Source organism: Lepisosteus oculatus, chromosome 3, assembly GCF_040954835.1.
Source record: "Lepisosteus oculatus isolate fLepOcu1 chromosome 3, fLepOcu1.hap2, whole genome shotgun sequence".
Classification (NCBI taxonomy): Eukaryota; Metazoa; Chordata; class Actinopteri; order Semionotiformes; family Lepisosteidae; genus Lepisosteus; species Lepisosteus oculatus.
The window spans coordinates 913,197-930,325 of NC_090698.1; the positions used below are offsets into that span (position 1 = coordinate 913,197).

The 17,129-nt window shown below is 48.2% G+C and overlaps 1 protein-coding gene across 2 annotated transcripts in view; it reads left to right on the plus strand.

Annotated features, from left to right (window-relative positions):
- Positions 1 to 1,031: 1,031 nt before the first annotated feature.
- ptgir (prostaglandin I2 receptor) overlaps positions 1,032 to 17,129 on the plus strand; it is a 30,807-nt gene continuing 14,709 nt past the window's right edge. The window contains exons 1-3 of one of the 2 annotated variants that reach the window (XM_015341072.2): positions 1,032 to 1,464; positions 1,567 to 1,719; positions 1,912 to 2,782. In XM_015341072.2, the coding sequence (XP_015196558.1) occupies positions 1,964 to 2,782 (819 nt within the window). In that variant the 5' untranslated portion in view covers positions 1,032 to 1,464; positions 1,567 to 1,719; positions 1,912 to 1,963. Of the gene's footprint in view, positions 1,720 to 1,911; positions 2,783 to 17,129 lie in introns of both variants that reach the window. The other variant, XM_015341071.2, reaches the window with a different exon arrangement.

The following is a 17,129-nucleotide window of genomic DNA, read 5'->3' on the forward strand; positions in this document are numbered from 1 at the left end:
TCGAGGGTCTTTCCGTACCCGGCTGATCGACCCTCCACGCGGGCGGCGGCTCGAGCGACGGGTCGGACGGAAACCCAGCCGAACCGCAGCCCCGCGCGCGCTCCACGGAGCATCTGCGGTTTCACCGGGCGGCGGAATCCGGGACGTCGATACCGCCAGAGAACACTGGACCTGCCCACTGCCTCGGAGCCGCTGTGCCTGCGCTCCCTTTCCCCGAAGGCTAGAAACATTCGCGTGAGATGTTCCGACAAACATACATAAATTAAGCACTTCAGTAGCACACAAAGGGTGGGCCGTGACTTCACGATGTTACCAGTCGCTGTGGAGACAGCAGTAATGACGAGTTCGTGCTAACAAGGCGGGTTTCTCGGATCTGCCCGCGGCGCGCAGACACAGGGCCCTGAAACTCGAAACACAGTCCGCGAGAACATTGCTGGACTGTCGCCGTCGACAACAGAGCACCGCCGTGCAGCAGCACGCAGCGACAGCCTGTTCGGTCGGAGGATACACTGCGCACACGACACGTGTGAGCGTGACTCCCGGCGGCTCTCGCACAGAAACCAGTTTCCCGAGCTCAGGTGTGACCGTCTGTCAAAACGTTACATGCACAACCCCCGCAAAAACGAACAATAAAGTTTGACATACTGTACAACCAGGTGTCTAGCCTAAATCCTCCCCAGGAAGAAACGATACAATAACCCACTAGTCTGTGGCAGGTTTTAATTTAAATTCTGCCATTTCAACGGGTTACTGGGCTGTACAGTATGTCTCTATTTTAAACACTCAGTAACTAGTAAAATAAGCCGTTTTTAAATAAAATATTTTATTGTAATGCAAGTGAATCTCATGTTATTGATAATAAAAAGAGAATTACAGAAGCGCATTAAGAATAGGTTTAACTTTCAAGTTTAATAGATTGAAGCAGATTCAGAATAGATTTACCGTTTGAATCAAAATGTCATGAAAATAATAGTTAAAACTGGGGAAAATGTTTGTAATAGTCGCTGCGGGACTATTAATTCTGCACATCATCTGAGCTCCGGGTGCACATCGCGATCCGGGTTCGCCTGGAAAGACGTGGGGCATCACGCTCTGCAAGGGCTCCTCGCGCGTGGGGGCGAGGGGATGTTCCGAGTGGGGGGTGCGCGCGCTGTCATCACCGGTCACGTCGGTCCCTTCCGACTCGCTCCGCGCGCCAGTCCGGCTTCGCAGCGGCGCGAGGCAGAACACGCTCGCTCGGCGCGCTCAGAGACGCTCGGGGCAGAATCGAGACAAAAGTTCCCTTCAAGTGTTCAGCCCTCGTGTGCGAATCCACAAAGATGAGTAATCCCGAGCAGCACCTGGCGCATGTCTAAAGGCGAACCGCCCTCCTGCGCGAGCTGCTCCAGAGCAGGACCGGCCGCTCCCGAGGAGAGCTCGCCGGCGGCCGTGATCACGAGCACGGGTGGCTCCTGCTCCTGCCAGGTCCCCGCACGGCGCGTCTTCCTTTGGGGGTGAAGCATCCGGGCTGCGCAGGCGGTTCTTCTGTTTTATTTGCTCAATGTGACAGAGTTTCTCCTGCCTTAGAGCGAAGCGGACCGCCCGGGGCGCGGAGTCGCTTGAGGAGCCGCTGGAGCGCGCCCGAGCTCGGACCCGAGCGGGCTGAGCGGGACTTCAGAGCACGACGATCCCGACACGAGGGGAAGAGGAACCGAGCCGGTACCGCTCTGTGTCAGCGAGGTAAGAGCTCCGGCAGCCACCGCGCGGCTTTTCAGTTCAGGATTTGAGACAATTCAGGTTTCTGTAAGGAAGTGTAGATTCGTGAGCGGGGTCGGGCTGTGCGGAGCTCCGTGCTCTGGAAGAAGCGGGCAGCTCTGTCTGCGGTCGGGGGCGCCGATCGCCCGCTTGATCTCCTGGTGCTTCCCTGCGCAGGTCCAGCCCGTGGTGCGGGCGGGTCCGATGGCGCTTCGCGGCCCCTGAGCCGATGGGAGCCATGCTGCCGAACGAGACGTGCGAGAACACCACGAGGATCCACGCGGACGGGAACCCGGCGGTCAGCACCATCATGTTCCTCGCCGGCGTGGGGGGCAACGTCATGGCTCTGGCCATCCTGGGCGTCCACAGGAAGGAGCAGCGGAGCAAGTCCTCGGTGTTCTGCATCCTGGTGACCGGGCTGGCCGCCACGGACCTGCTGGGCACCTGCGTCCTCAGCCCCATGGTCTTCGTCTCGTACGCCCGCAACGCCTCGCTCCTGGGGCTGGTGGGCAGCCCCCGCCTGTGCGACCTCTTCGCCTTCGCCATGACCTTCTTCGGCCTGGCCTCCATGCTCATCCTGTTCGCCATGGCGGTGGAGCGCTGCCTGGCCATCAGCCACCCCTACTTCTACTCCAAGCACGTGGGCCGCGGGCTCGCCAAGGCGCTGCTGCCGGCCGTCTACGCCTTCGCCTGCCTCTTCTGCTCGCTGCCCTTCCTCGGCTACGGCCAGCACAAGCAGTACTGCCCCGGCACCTGGTGCTTCATCGAGATGGAAGCCAGGGAGGGGGAGGGCGGCGCGGTGCTGGCCTTCTCCCTGTCCTACGCCGCGCTCATGGCCTTCCTCGTGCTGGCCGTCTTCCTGTGCAACGGCTCCGTCATCGTCAGCCTGTGCCGGATGTACAGGGCCCAGCGCTTCCGCCGGGGCTCGGTGGTCTCCTCCGGCCGCAAGAGGAGGAGCTGGCTGGGCCACGGGGAGGAGGAGGTGGAGCACCTGGTGCTGCTGGCCTGCATGACCCTGATATTCGTCATCTGCTCGCTGCCCCTCACCGTGAGTCACTCCTTTACTTACAGTCCCTGCTGGTGGCGCCGCGGTTCATTTCCAGAAAAGCAGTAGGCACGGGTTCGTGTGTTTTGTGGACTCGCTGTGGTCACTGTCCGTACTGTGGTCACTGTCTGTGCTGCGGTCACTGTCTGTGTGGTCACTGTCTGTGCTGTGGCCACTGTCTGTGTGGTCACTGTCCGTGCTGCGGTCACTGACCGTGTGGTCACTATCCGTGCTGTGGTCACAGTCTGACTGGTCACTGTCCGTGCTGTGGTCACTGTCCGTGCTGCGGTCACTGTCTGTGTGGTCACTGTCCATGCTGTGGTCACAGTTTGACTGGTCACTGTCCGTGCTGCGGTCACTGTCTGTGTGGTCACTGTCTGTGTGGTCACTGTCCATGCTGCGGTCACTGTCTGTGTGGTCACTGTCTGTGCTGTGGTCACTGTCTGTGTGGTCACTGTCTGTGCTGTGGTCACTGTCCGTCACTTGTCCACCTGTGCTGAAAGGCGAAGGGGAGTCTGGTGACATTTAGTTTGTAGTTTGTTCTACATGCCTGCAGACTGGTTATCTTGTCTGGTTCCTGGTGCTTCTGATTACTAATGGGTTAAACAGGCGTGAGCTTACATCCGTTTCCAATTGTTCTCCTCTTATCGGCTGAATGATTCTACTGTTTGAAAGAGATGGCAACTCAGTGCCAGTGCTGCGTAGTTCGGAGGAAAACAAGCAGGATTATTTCTCTGCATCGTCTGTACTGGCATGCTCTGTGCTGAACAGAAATCGATACTGTGAGGAAGGGTACTTTGTGCGGCTCAGTGCTGTGATTCTTGCTCACAAAAGCCAAGTGTAAGAGGTTTCCCAAGAGTCTTTTTCTGCAGTATGTCCTAGTTGGCTCAGGAGAGCTCATCCTCAGAGACACCCCTGCCTCAGCCAGCCAGGAACACCCCTGGAAGAGGTTCGCGGGCTCGTCCAGTTAGTCACGCGTGACTTCATGCTGCTCTGCAGCCTCGGGGAAAAACCCGCTCACGCTTAGAACAGCTGTGCAGAGCGCACCCAGGCACAGACAGGAGCCCTCGAGAACAGCCCGAGCTTCAGACGCCACAACGGACTCAAAGATGTCCTGTTGTGGCTTCCTCATTAGACTCACTCTGCATAAAAACATCTACAGTATACAGTAGGTGTACCTGTCCTCCAGGACTGTGCAGTCTGGCATTAATCCCATCTCTCTGAGCGGCGACGCATCCCAGCATCACACATCAGCGCACAGTAACACTACACCGCTTGTACTGTCCTGCGTCTCCGGGTAACTCTCACACAGGTGTGTAGAATTACTGAGAAAAAGATGAAAAGGCAGTGTATCTGGGAACTTCTGGGAGTGTTCCACTAATGTAAGTTTTCAAAACTGATTTTGAGAAATTCCTTTCTTGAATTCTCAAAGCTAACTCCTACCCTCTGTGGTGAGCAAAGACTTATTTAGGGACGACCTTTTGTGCTAATTCCATTCTCTCCCACGTTAAGATGCGCTCAGAGACAGTGGAAAGACCCCAACTAAGCTCTGGGACAGAGGAAAACTTTTGCATCTTATTTTTCAAGCACAGCACTGCAAATGCACAGGCAGAAGCCCTGATCTGACCCCTCAGGGCAGTCCGGTACTGAGGGAGCTTGTGTGAACCCCTCACCGTCAGGGTGTCCAGTCCTGGTCGTGGAGGGCAGGTGTGTCTTTGGGTCTTTATCCCAGTTCAGCTGTTAGTGAGTTGAATCAGCCAGACAAACTGGACCAAAATAAGATTCTCCCAGCTCTTCAGTGCTTCTTCACATTTAGAACATTTTGTACAATTCTTGTCACCACATTGTAGAAAATGTGTTGCTGCTCTAAATGAGTCCAGACAAGAGCAGATACATTCCAGGACTTGCGATGACAGGGTGAAGGAACAGCACCTTTGTAGTCTTGAACGGAAACTACGAGGGGAGCTGATACAAGTATTCACAACCCTCAGACACGGACAAGGTGTCTTCGGAGCAAGCAGTGGAACATGAACCCGAGGACACCAGTGCGAGCTGTATGAAAGTGCACTTAAAACTGAGACCAGGAGGCACTTCTTTATGGAAAGGGTTGCAATAGTATGGAACAATATACCATACATGTGGCTGAAGTCAATATCCTGGCTTTTTCCAGGAAATGGCTAGATGAGATGAGATTATCAAACCAATTAGAAACTCACTACCACGTGGCTAGATGGGCCAAAGGAATGTCCCTCCTTTGTCACCTTTCTAACGTTCTTATGCTGCTTTAAGGAGACCTTGACAACCTGAAGACACACCTGCCCTCCAAGAAACAGTGTTCTGACAAACCTCAGAGAAGCAAAATGTATAAAGAGCTTGGAGGTTTCTGAAAATATTGCAAATATCAGCGGTCATGTGTAGGCAAAGGTCCAAACGGGACAGGCTTTGATTCCGGTGCTGTGCAATGTCAAAGTTTACTTTCCATTTCTTCTGTTTTCCATTACACAAAGGCAAAGACCAAGGCTGATTTAAAAGCTGAGGTCCTGTGGCTCAGCTGCAGTGTTTATATTCAATGCATTCCAGAGCAGTGTGCAGAGTCTGCAGCCTGGATAGCTACCTGGTGAAGTGGTCAACCTCAAAGCACAATCAGACTGCCAGCACTCTGTGACCCACTGTGGTATTGAAGGCATTAGCCTGACTGGAGACCTAATCGAATGTATTAGAGCTGGAGAACATTAACGCTAGCTGACAAGCTGATATACAGCTCACATTTATCTCCTTCCCATACAGCCTTTTAAACACAGGGCTTCAGTGGTGAGGTCTTCTGGTTCTGGGTGCATTAGAAGAGGCTACTATCTGTGGCGTCTGTCTTTCTGAGCGAGTGCTGTACAGGAGTCTGGAGTCGGCTGTCTGTCAGATCCACACCCTTGTCAACTCTGAAGGCAGCCATGTTCTGCACCCCAAATGCGCCCTGCAACATCTGAATCTGAGAACAGGTTTTGTTCAAAAGATAAAAGGTTTTGAAGTAAATTTTCCTGAAATAATATTCCCAAAGGACAAAACAGAGTGATTTATAAAGATTCCAAGGCCAGACAAACAAAAGTGTCATTAATCTGAAAAATCACACGGGAATACTCAACCCTCCCTAATACTTCCCAGTCCAGAGTCCACACTGGTTCAAATACCGTTATCAGGAACATGAGTCATTTAGCAAGATTCGCATGACCTATTGAATTTTAATCTCTTGATAACTACTTTTGTAACAAAGAAAATATAGAGGCTTTCTACCTGCAAGGCATTATACAGTAAAGTTGTCTGTTAGCGCTATGGACGGCAGGGCTGAAACCGAGAGCAAGCAGTCCTGCAGCGAGTGATGTGACACGGAGGAGCTGTGGTCAGTCCTCCGCAGCCCAAGAAGCTGGTGATGCTGAGGGACGGACTCTGTGGCCACTGACTGCGCAAAGAAACACAGATTCCTGCCGGGGTCACAGCACCGTGCAAAACGACACCCTGCTGTCCGCTACGGAGTTCCCGAAGTGGAATTCAAACTAATAGAGAAGCAAACCAGCTCCATGTCAACTGCTTCTGATTAACATGGCCTGAAGGCGGGTGATTTAGATCACGCCCGCTTTGTTTCTTTCATTCTAATCCCTTTCGCAAAGCGACCAATCTTGTCTCAGACTTGGCAAATGATTTATCAAGAGTTGGTATAGAAAAGGCTGAAAAATCAATTCTGCCACTTAAGTCTCATTTGAACTCTGGGTGGCAGAAGGCTGGTGTTGTTGAACAGGCAATGACTACATGTCAGTAGATGAAATTCAACCGTCCAGTGAATGTGGAGGCTTTGCTGTAATGAGAGCAGACAACAGGCCTTTCTACTGAAGACAGAGCCACTACATGCGAAAGACTGATCACAGCTCTGTAGGCGGTGGCCTCAAGCTCAGCTTTCCAGCAACATTCCCAGCTTCTCCTCCAGTCCAGGCAGCTCTCAGCAGCACTCAGGGGGTGTCCAGGGGTGAAAGTGCGTCAATGCCAGCTGTGCAGAACTGGCAAGCTAGTCAAGGGAGCCCAGGAGGTGTCACACTTACAGGCTAAGGGGAGAGAATAAAGTCTGAGACACGACAACAGAGTCGCACTCCTGCGGTGCCACTAGTGAGACACAGTATCGGACCTTCGAGGGGAAACAGCAGGCATGCCACACTAACAGGAAAAACAACACCACCCCTCAGACAACAGTGAATCAGACGGACAGATCCGCAGTGTGCACTCTACTACCGTGCAGTGTACTGTATGTCCAGTGCATCTCAGAGCTGCAAGTCATGGAAAGACAAGGAAGGAATGTAAGAGGGAATTCTGGGAAAGGGCCAATGTTTTCATGCACATCTTACTCACTGTTATAACAAGGAACAGCTATGCTGTTGCCAGGTCAACTTTTTGACTCTAGAGATCAAATAAAAATAAACTATTGTATTTTTCATGGGAAAAAAGGGCTTTTACATAAAGTAATAGTTTAGTGCATACTGCGGTAAATGATTGATCCATCTGGATTTAGAAGGTCAGTGTCCTACAGGTGATCTTACAAAACATCGAACACCTTATCAAACTCTTAGGGCACCTAAGGAAGCAACAGCTGCTGCTCCTCCCTGCTGCCTGCGTCTGGGTCTCTCTGGTCCGTCTCGCTGCTCTGCAGAGTCAGGCTCAAGCCAGGCTGGCCAGCGGCACGCTTCCTGCTGGACGGGTTTTCCACCCGGCCGCTCAGGTTCTCTCTCTTCCACGGACGCAATCATGGGTTTCCAAGGGTAGAAATGAATTAATCACTTTCCTTCAGTCTGAAAGGTTTGAGGGATCATTTAGGCAAAGTTTCATGACCACATCCTGACACAGTACAGTGATGTGGTGGGCTGTGCTTTCCTCTCTGTGGCTTGCCCAGAGGTGTGTGTGAAGCCCCAGCCTGCCCCCTGCCTGGGGGCTACATTGCCACCTCAGATCCTTCCCTGGTGCTGCTCCTTTCAGTGAGAGTCTCTGATTTCACTTCACTTCTGTTTTATGGAACAAAACATTAAATAGAGAAATCTAGTTTGAAAAGATGTTGCAACCTTGAGGGAGAATCAAGTACAGTTGGCAGGGAAACAGACAGAAGAAAGGGATCAAATCTGTTACATTCTGGAATTCGCAAGGGGTTGAGTCTGTTTTGACTGCGACACCTCTCTTTTGGCAGTTTAGAGTCATCAGGAAGTTTGTACAATTTCTAAAAAACGGAATGTTATTTTGTATTGTGCACTGTCATGGCTGACTGGGGATCACACACCCTTCAAGAGTGTAATGTGGTAAAAGTAGAGTAAGGCCAGTGAGGTGTGCTGAAGTAGAGTTCAAACAGTGGGAGCCCATGATGAAGTGAAAGTAAACGTGCTCCACGAGCTTGGTAAAATCATGAGCATCTTGCGAAAATAGGAACCAGTTTTTATTCCGGTCATGTCACGGGAGTCAGCCTGAGCGCAGAGCCCAGACGAGGGTACGACAGCAGCCTTCCACTTGCACCCAGCACCAGCTGGCCTAAAGTTCACAGCGCTAACTGCTCTTCTACACTACTCAGCACCATAAATTTACCATGGCAAATTCTCACAGAAGCTTCAGTTTCTGGTGGATTTCTATACTGCTCTTTACTGCTCTCCGTTCCCCATGGTCTCCGACATGACATTATTAATGATCGCGCTGTAAACGCTGGGGGTCAGAAACACATGTTTACCCCGGATGTGGTGCAAACCACGCCCACAGCCAACATCCCAACCGGTTTTCAAGCCAATTCTGGCTGCTGGGAAATTGGCTGCTGAAACGTCACAAGGCTAAAATAAACAACCTTTTTTTTCCTTCTTTTTCCTCAATACCTCTTTGCATTAACTTTCACTGCGCCAGTGCAAACAGCCAGGCCCTTTATCAGTGAGGCCTGTGCTTAATTATTAGGCAATGGAAAAAATTGATTTCTCTTAAAGTCAAATCTATTTGTCCAGCTAATGACAGAGGAGGGATCAATAATGGTGCCGATCTGACAGGGCTGCTAAGACACGGGAGTGGTGATGCGCATTCTGACAGGACTAGGCTCTAGCAAACTGGGGTGCCCCATCGGGAGACCTCATGCACACCCTGGAGGTATGGGAGCCTCTCAGTGGGGTGACAAAACACCCACTAGTGCTTAAGGTTGCCAATATCAAACAAGAAGGGTAGTCACTGGTGAAACAGACAGTCTGGCACCTGTATTTAACGCCAGGTAGACTTCGCCTGTCCGCAGCAAAGAGTGAAGAGAAGAACTAAAGAGGACCATGCCGCTGGCATCTGGAAGAGCCTGGCTCAACCTGGCTCAGAGCAATTCAATCACTTTACTGCCAGCTATGAACATAATTTGCATTATAAGATGTACAAGACTCAGTACTACTGTTCTAATTAGGATCTAATTATAGAAATCCATCAGCCGATGATTTCACAATGGGAAAATTGCAGAATTACTCTGTGAATTACGGTGCCCGGCAGTATCTATTAGGGTACTTGCCTGCAGCACGGCCACCCTGGAGCCTGAGATCATCTCTGCTCTTCACTGCACCCACATGTCTGCAGTATAAATGAAGGAAATTGTTACTTAAACAGAAGCTGTATTTTATCTGAAATCAGTTCATTCTTAACTTTTACATGCAAAACATGCTTCTGTGTCACCTACAAATTGGATGTTCATAATCTTCTGTCTGATCTGCAAGGTATGACCTTCAAGAGCATTCTTATTCATCTTAGTAATGCAAAGGCTCTAACATCAGTGTTCAAGGGTCGTGACCTGTCTGTTGTTTTGGCTTTTCCTGGGTTTGTGTGGCTCAGCAATAATAATTATTCTAACATGTGGGATTCCAGATATGTTTCCTCTTCCTTTCCTACACACTCCAGCTCTCTCCCAGCTTTACGCTCTTGAGCACTGTTGATCTAAAAGTGTTTTTGTTTTGTCTCTCTCAAAAAATTAAGTCCCGTGGAAGGAGAATGTTATTGATTTTTTTTTGTGCTAGGAGGAAACACTTTACTGAACTTGAGCAAAAGCGAAATTGCATCCTGCATGGCTACATTTTCAAATGGTTTAAATGAGAGAACAGTTCAGACACACCACACACAAATATCAGTTTCATTAAAAGCAGTTGCACTCCTGGCTCATGTAACTTCATAATGAAATCTTCTGCTCGGACAGACTGTGGGAGGGCACATCCATGGCTCCAGAGAGCTACATACCAAGCACTGCAGGGATACAACCTCTCCCTGCAGTGGGGTCCCAAGACCTGGCAGAGAAAGGGGTTAATTGCCTGGTGACAGTTTAAGTAGTGGTAATGCCAGTGGTGGCTGTTGTAAAAGCATGACAACTCAGAGAAAAGAACAGCAGCTGGGAGGGGACAATATCCAGACTGGAATTCAAGTGGCACAGTACTGTTCCCTTGTTAAAATAGTGCCAGCTTTCAGTTCTCCCACATCGCACCTCTGCCTGTGATCTAGATATTGGCTCCCTTCCTAACAGTAGCTGGTGTCTGGGGTGTCAGTGCCTTGTCTGTTGTGTGGCCTGTCTGCAGTCTGCAGGGCTGCTGCCTTCAGGTTGAAACGCACTCAATGTTGTGTGCTGGGAAGTCTAGACTCTTCACGCTACTTCAGTCTAAAAGGTTAACGTGTAAGCTCACTACCTATGCAAAACCTTTTCAAAAAGCTATTAAGTCACAAAAAAAGACTATATTGTCTAATTTCAAGTCCAAGAGGTATACCAAGTACTGCAACAACTACAGTGATGTAACATGCTGTGTTGTGTTTACAAAGAGTTATTTGAATATAATAGGAGAGGGAGAAGATCCTGGAAGAACAGAGCTTAAGTGATGATTAACACACAACAATAAATAAAACTGTGACTATTATGTGTTGCCAAGGACCTAAGGCTTCTTTGAGTCTGAACACAGCAGCAGATCACGTGCATTTTTAAAAACACTAAAGTTTTATTTTGTGATGTGGCTGCTGTGTAGCTTAGTCTGTACAAGTGAATATTATTCTTGATCACGATTGGTACATTTAGGGAAATTAATGGCCAATGGGCTGGTATTTAATGGAGGTGGTGTGCATGTAGTATTACCAGTATCACCAGTGCCAGCGCTGCTGTTCTGCCCACAGGGCTGTGTTAATGCCTCTCTGAATAGCACAGCAGAGGACAGAGGCAGAATGGAGAATGACGGAGGGAATTAGATCATAGACAGCAAGAGAAAAAAATCATGTGACTCGCCATCTTAAATCTGGTGCACTGTATCCCCAAGATTTGATGCAATAGGTGCACATTTCCCATACCTTGATCTGATTGACCTGTGTTGGTTTCTTAAGGCAACATCGTGGCATTAGCAATCTTGTCAGTCAAAACGACCTGCATCTTGTATCCCAGGTATTCCTTCATTTGACCTCACAGTTTCATAGAAGAAGAAAAGTTCAATTGTTTTATCAAGTCCAAGATTAAAGCACATGACCAATCATCACAAACATGGAATAATATCATAATTTATATCACAAACATGGAATAACAAGGTCCACTATGTTTCCAACTTCTGCTAGGCATGGATTCAGAGAACAACAACTTTGAGAGTTCCTCACATTCTGTGAAAAAGGCAGTACGATGGCAAAACCATGTGACCTGCCGCTGTGACCTTCACTCTGACAGCTTCCCACGCAATCCTGCTCTCCTGCCACATTTCATGAGTGTTTGTCTGGGGTTTGGGATTTTATATGCATGTCAAAATTCCTGCCAAAAATATTAATCTGAATACAAACTGTAACTCAAATGCTCAATAACTATGACTTCATTGCTGGCCCCCTAACAAATGCACAGGACTCCACTGCAGTTCTCAGCCACTGGAGCAGGGTTAACTCTGCTGGGACGTTTCCATCAGCACCGAAGCCCAGCTGTGTCAGAGGGAGAAGGGAGGACTGGTGTCCGAGATATAGGGCACAGGAGGACCCCTAACGCTGCCCGACTGCGCCGCTCTGCAGTGAGCAGAGGACGGCTTTCACTGCCTGCTGTGAGAAAGCTCAGTGGTCACAATGGCAAAGCAACACAAGCAAGTACGTATGGCAATTCTCCAAATGGCAAATAACCAGCTGTTGGAAAACCACAATTTAATCCTCAGAAGGAAAACTTTCAAGCCTAAAAAAGTCCTGAAAAAAAACTAGGCTGACCTTTACAGATGAGTTGCCATATATGCAGTTGTTCTGTGTGTTTCTGGATTCTCGAAATCCTGAAAATCGATTCTCCCCTGATCCTCCTCTGCTCTTTGCTGTGCTGTGAAAACACCTTGCTTCCGTCAGGTCCGATATGTTTTTATAACATTGAATTTGTGGAAGGATCTGGAATTGAGTTAAACAGCTGTGGCCTAGAGCAGCTTCATGACCTTCAGTTTACTCTTCAAAACACTCCCAAACATTCTTGGAAAAGAATGCCTCCCGATCAAGAAAAAGACATCCTTGTTTCCAGAGAACACATCCCTGCCTTTCTGCCCTGATCTTTTTGATTCCTGAAAGCAGGCTGCTGGATTAATGTCTCGATGCCTGGGCGCGGGTGACGTCAGTAAGGGCCTCAGTTTGCTTAGAACCCCAGAATGGTCACCTCCTGCAGGAGGACTGTCCAGCCCAAGCCCCCCAGCCCCCGAGCTGCCCCCCGATCCCTGGGGCCTCTCCTAGCTGCGGGCCGGCAGAAGATATGGACAGCCAGGGCCATGAACCACCAGAACGAAGGCACTACCCTGGGAACTGTCCCTGTGTGCCTCTGCTCAGGACATGTTCACACCGATATTTTTACACTGATTCTGCCTGCACATGGCAGGGACAAGCTTTACCTGTCCCACCAGAGCCTTCTGGATATTTGATCCCCATCCTGCCTCTCCCTGCTCACCACCCGACACGGATCTGCATCAGGATAGGACAGACGCCTGATCCCTGGGCGCCCAGACGTCCAGCAGTCAGCCCATCATGATGCACCTGCTGCCCTGCTGTCCAGATAGGATCCTTCTAGACCTCTGATGACAGGACTGTGGCAGGGCGCAGGCAGCACATTTCAATGGCGAATAAAATTCAGAAAAAATAGAGAAATTTAGAAGAAATCTATTAATAAATGAAAAAATGTACGACGGAATCCAGAGCCTGGGTCACCCTAAGTATGTTTAAATACAAATACCAAAATAGTCACAATCCCATCACTAAGTTGACAGTGATACATAATCGTATGGACTGCTGGGGCAAAGCCAGCTGGTGATGGATATGTTGGAAAAAAAAAAGATTTTCGCTTTGGAATTGATGATGTTTCCTGCAAGAATAGTTTTTCAGCTGCTGGAAAAGCCACAGGGCTTTGGGAGGTAGAGGAGGGGTGGGTGGAGTCGTCGGGCCACCTGTCTGGGAAGAGGGAGTCCGCGTCCGACTGCTGTGGTGAAGATCGATCAAAGCGGTATCTAGGAGGGATGGACTTCTCCGTCAAGCAGGCAAAGCAGAGACACAGATTAGAAAAAAAAATAGAAGAGTTTCTGGGAAAAAATACCTAAACGGGAATCTTTTGAGAAGCTTTTGAGTGTTGTTGAAAGTGCTCCCACCATCTGTTAACAGCTGTGTGAACAATGACTTTAGAATGCAGCACTAATGCAGCATGGAGCTAATGAATCACATCATCATCCAGCCTCAGAGTCCCGGAGAGCTCGTGTGACCAGCCCCAGTGATCTGCTCCATGTGCTCACAGCTCTTCATCCCCAAATCTTCCTCCTGTGATTCCACCCCGGGCCCTTGTCTGTTTCACTGCGGGCTCTAAGGGCACTGTTTGAGGCGACACTATTGAGACACACTTAACGGTTTAGAGAGCTTGAACTAAACGCCAACAACCCCAGTCCTATAAGTTCAGGGAAAAAGATGTTCAATTACTTCATTCTTTATCTGTATGAAATCTCCTCAGGACCTCATCTGATCTGGGTGCTTTTATGCTATGCAGTGCACTATTGCTTTATGTATCGTGTATTGGCTAGCGGCTGCGTTAGATGCAATTTCTCTTTGTCATAAGGTAGCCTATCAATCAGAAAAGAACAGGAGTCGTCGGAAGGAACTTTTTATTTGTGCTCAGGGGTAATTCAGGTTTTGGCAGGGTTCATGTTTTATAGGGAAACACTGGAGACGTTTTTGGTCAAAGCATGGTCATGCCACATGTTTGAACCTTGAAAGGAATAATGACTCCCACACAGAGTTTTAGTTTTGCTCTTTGGTCATGGGGATATACTGGAATATGATGTCAGTCTCGTTTGTACAAAGCTTCCCCTACATCACAGGCAATTTTGTAAAGTCTTATGAACAGTGTACATCTTGGCAATAAGACCAATAGCAAGTATTAATATGAAACAAAATACAACTCATAAGCTGGGTTTCATTCAAAAAGTTCCCTTCAAATCACAACAATAAACATCAATAACAAGTTTGGAGATGAAGGCATAAATGCCTGTGATCAGGTTTCATGTGCTGTTTCATTTGGTAAACACATGTTCAGTTTTCTGTGGACTGCAGCATTATGGAAGTTTGTCTGAGTGTCACAGACAATTACCAGACAATTACAGCAGCAAAACACTGGAGCAGCACACCATTCAAGAGGCATTAGTGGCCTGAGGTTTAACCAGAGATCCATTTTCCAGACTTTTATGGGAAATCAATACACAATGTTGGATCAGAGACAGGCTGGAAAGGACATGATGACACACCAGGTCCTCCGACCTAAAACCATAGTGTGTTCCAGAGCAATCCAGCCCTCATGCTTCATCTTTAAAGCTAGCTAGGGTATAGTTACTGTAACTCACAGTAAGCGGTCAGAAATAACGATATTTTTGGAACTGAATTAGAAGGGAGTTAAAATGCACACAATCAATGAACTGTGCACAAATTCAGTACATTGTCTTCCAGTGTTTGTCTTGCACCAAGCAGCTGATGTCATCTTCTGTCACCTCCTTACCTGGTCCTCACATTCCTTTGCAATTTTCCACTCTAGCTGCTCTTTAGAAATCCCTGTTTGCTGTTCCAGCTACAGTTACCAATCGCAGCCTGTATCTAAATGATTCCTCATGGAGGAAAGGGAAGAAAGTGAGCCGGGGTGGAGAACAGTGCTGCACAAACCTCAGATCACCATTTCTTCAAAGCACTGTGCTTCCTATCTTCACTTCATCGACTTTCACTTGGAGAGGTGGCAATCAGCTCGTAGGGTGAACACAATAAAGGAGAACCAAAAGAAAACAGATCTAGACACAATATCGACGAGTGCACACTGGAAATGGGATGACATAAGAAAGACCCAGGAGACAGAAAATACTGTGCAGCCCCATTTTCCTCCGAGAGTGTTTCTTCCGAGAGTAAAGGTGACTGTTGATCCATTTCTCCAGTAATTTCTCATGCCACTCTGTTATACATCTCTTCTTAATTTCCAACAAAAGAATAGAAGCATGAATCTGCATCTGTGTCAGTGCACAGTTCATATTATAATCTAATTAAGGATTAAGAGACGGCATATGCTGATGCTCGTGCATTGAACTTTTCTTACCAAGTATCAAGTTCACTGCATCTTCCTGGATGCCATGTGGCATTTAAGATTGTTTTCTCTTAGAGATGGGAGCTGTGCAGGCAAAGGAAGAAAATCTTTAAGTTTAAGTTTAAAGGATTAACATTTGCTCACATTTTACAAATGAAGAAAGAGTTTATAAAAACATGTTTTCTCTATTCTGTGTGACATTTCTACTGAGTGTTTTAGTGTCTGCATGCTGTCTATACTCACTGTAATGGAGGACAGCACAGTGATAAATGGACTTCAGCTATTTTTAAAGAAGAAAACTGGAATCCAAAAGTTATTATTCTGATAATATAATATTTACAGAAAACTACGATTCAAAGGAATGTCTGAAAAAACCTGGCAATGTACTCTTGTAGGCATGAATCTTTTAAATCAATACAGAAGGAACTGCTTCACTGTTACAGGTTTTACATCAGTCCTGCTAAGCACCGTTTCCAGCAACTCTTGCACCAGGCAAGCACAGATGGAAAAACATCAGTTCCTAAGAGAGTGAAATTCCTAGTCTGTCCCTCCAGAATACAAATTTCTCATTATTACCCTTTGCCGATATTTTACAAAAAACACTTTCAATCCCGTTTCTGACCTGTCTGGCAGACTGCACTCTTACAGTAGTCACTTTTTCAGGCAGCAGTCGGATGTAAACTCTGCAAAGTGGAAATACGTAATGCTCCAACTCTTGAAGAATACAGCAGAAATGTGTTTGCTTGCTTTTTTGTTCTGGTCTCTGTTGTCTTGAAGCACACAATCAGTTGGTTCTTTTTGAGAAAATATTAACACCAGACTTCACTCTGCCAGAGAAAAAAGCAGCGATGTCAAGCTCCATCTACCCCAGTGGCCCCTGCAGGGTGAAAGTCACTGTCAGCAGACAGACAGCAAGGTAAACACATCTCCCCCGGGGAGGAGCCAGGCTCCCTCTGCCAGGCAGGGTGCAAGTGTGGGAGGTCTGCAGGCGCCTGGCCCGTCTCAGCCTGACACTCTCCCCACGCAGCTCTCCCCCGATGCTCTCCCTGTGCAGTGAGCTGCCTAGCCTCACACCTGGCAATCTGTCTGTCTTCAGAGGACAGACTGGGCAGGGACACATCACAGATGGGCTGAGGTCCACTGATCCAGAATCCTGTTTGGACATTTGGACACATGTGATGTGGACACAGAGGACTCAGACTCGGGTCCTGGAGTGCCGAGGGTCTTCTAGTGTTTTGCTATTACTGTAGGTTGATTGTTTAAGATAATAACACCTCTATGAAAGGGGCAGCACAGCACACAGGAGAGGAGCGGGAGCACTACCTAATCAAAGTCATTCAGTTCATTAATACATTTCTCAATGAACAATTCAGTCCTTCCAGCCAGCATTGAATCAATTAAAGACTAACCTAGCATCGTAAGAATTCAGGTGCCTATTTTTAGAATTACAGGTTAGTGCCACCCTTGGTTCCCACACTGAACTCTCTACTGTAACAGTTCGGCTTTCTTCACAGAAACAGCATTCTCAATTCCAACTGATCAGCCTGGCTGGAAGGCTCATAAAGAAAACTGCACAGGATCGCTAACATGAGTCAAAGTCAGCATGAGAAGCACAATGCAGTGTTTATCCAGCAATCAGTGCTCTGAAAAGGCTGGCATGAGAGTGCTCTTTGGCAAAAAATCCTGGCGGAGGATGGTTTTACCAAAGCAGCTGCTGATAAACTGAAACAACATGGAGACCAAGTTTTGGGAAATGAAAACGCA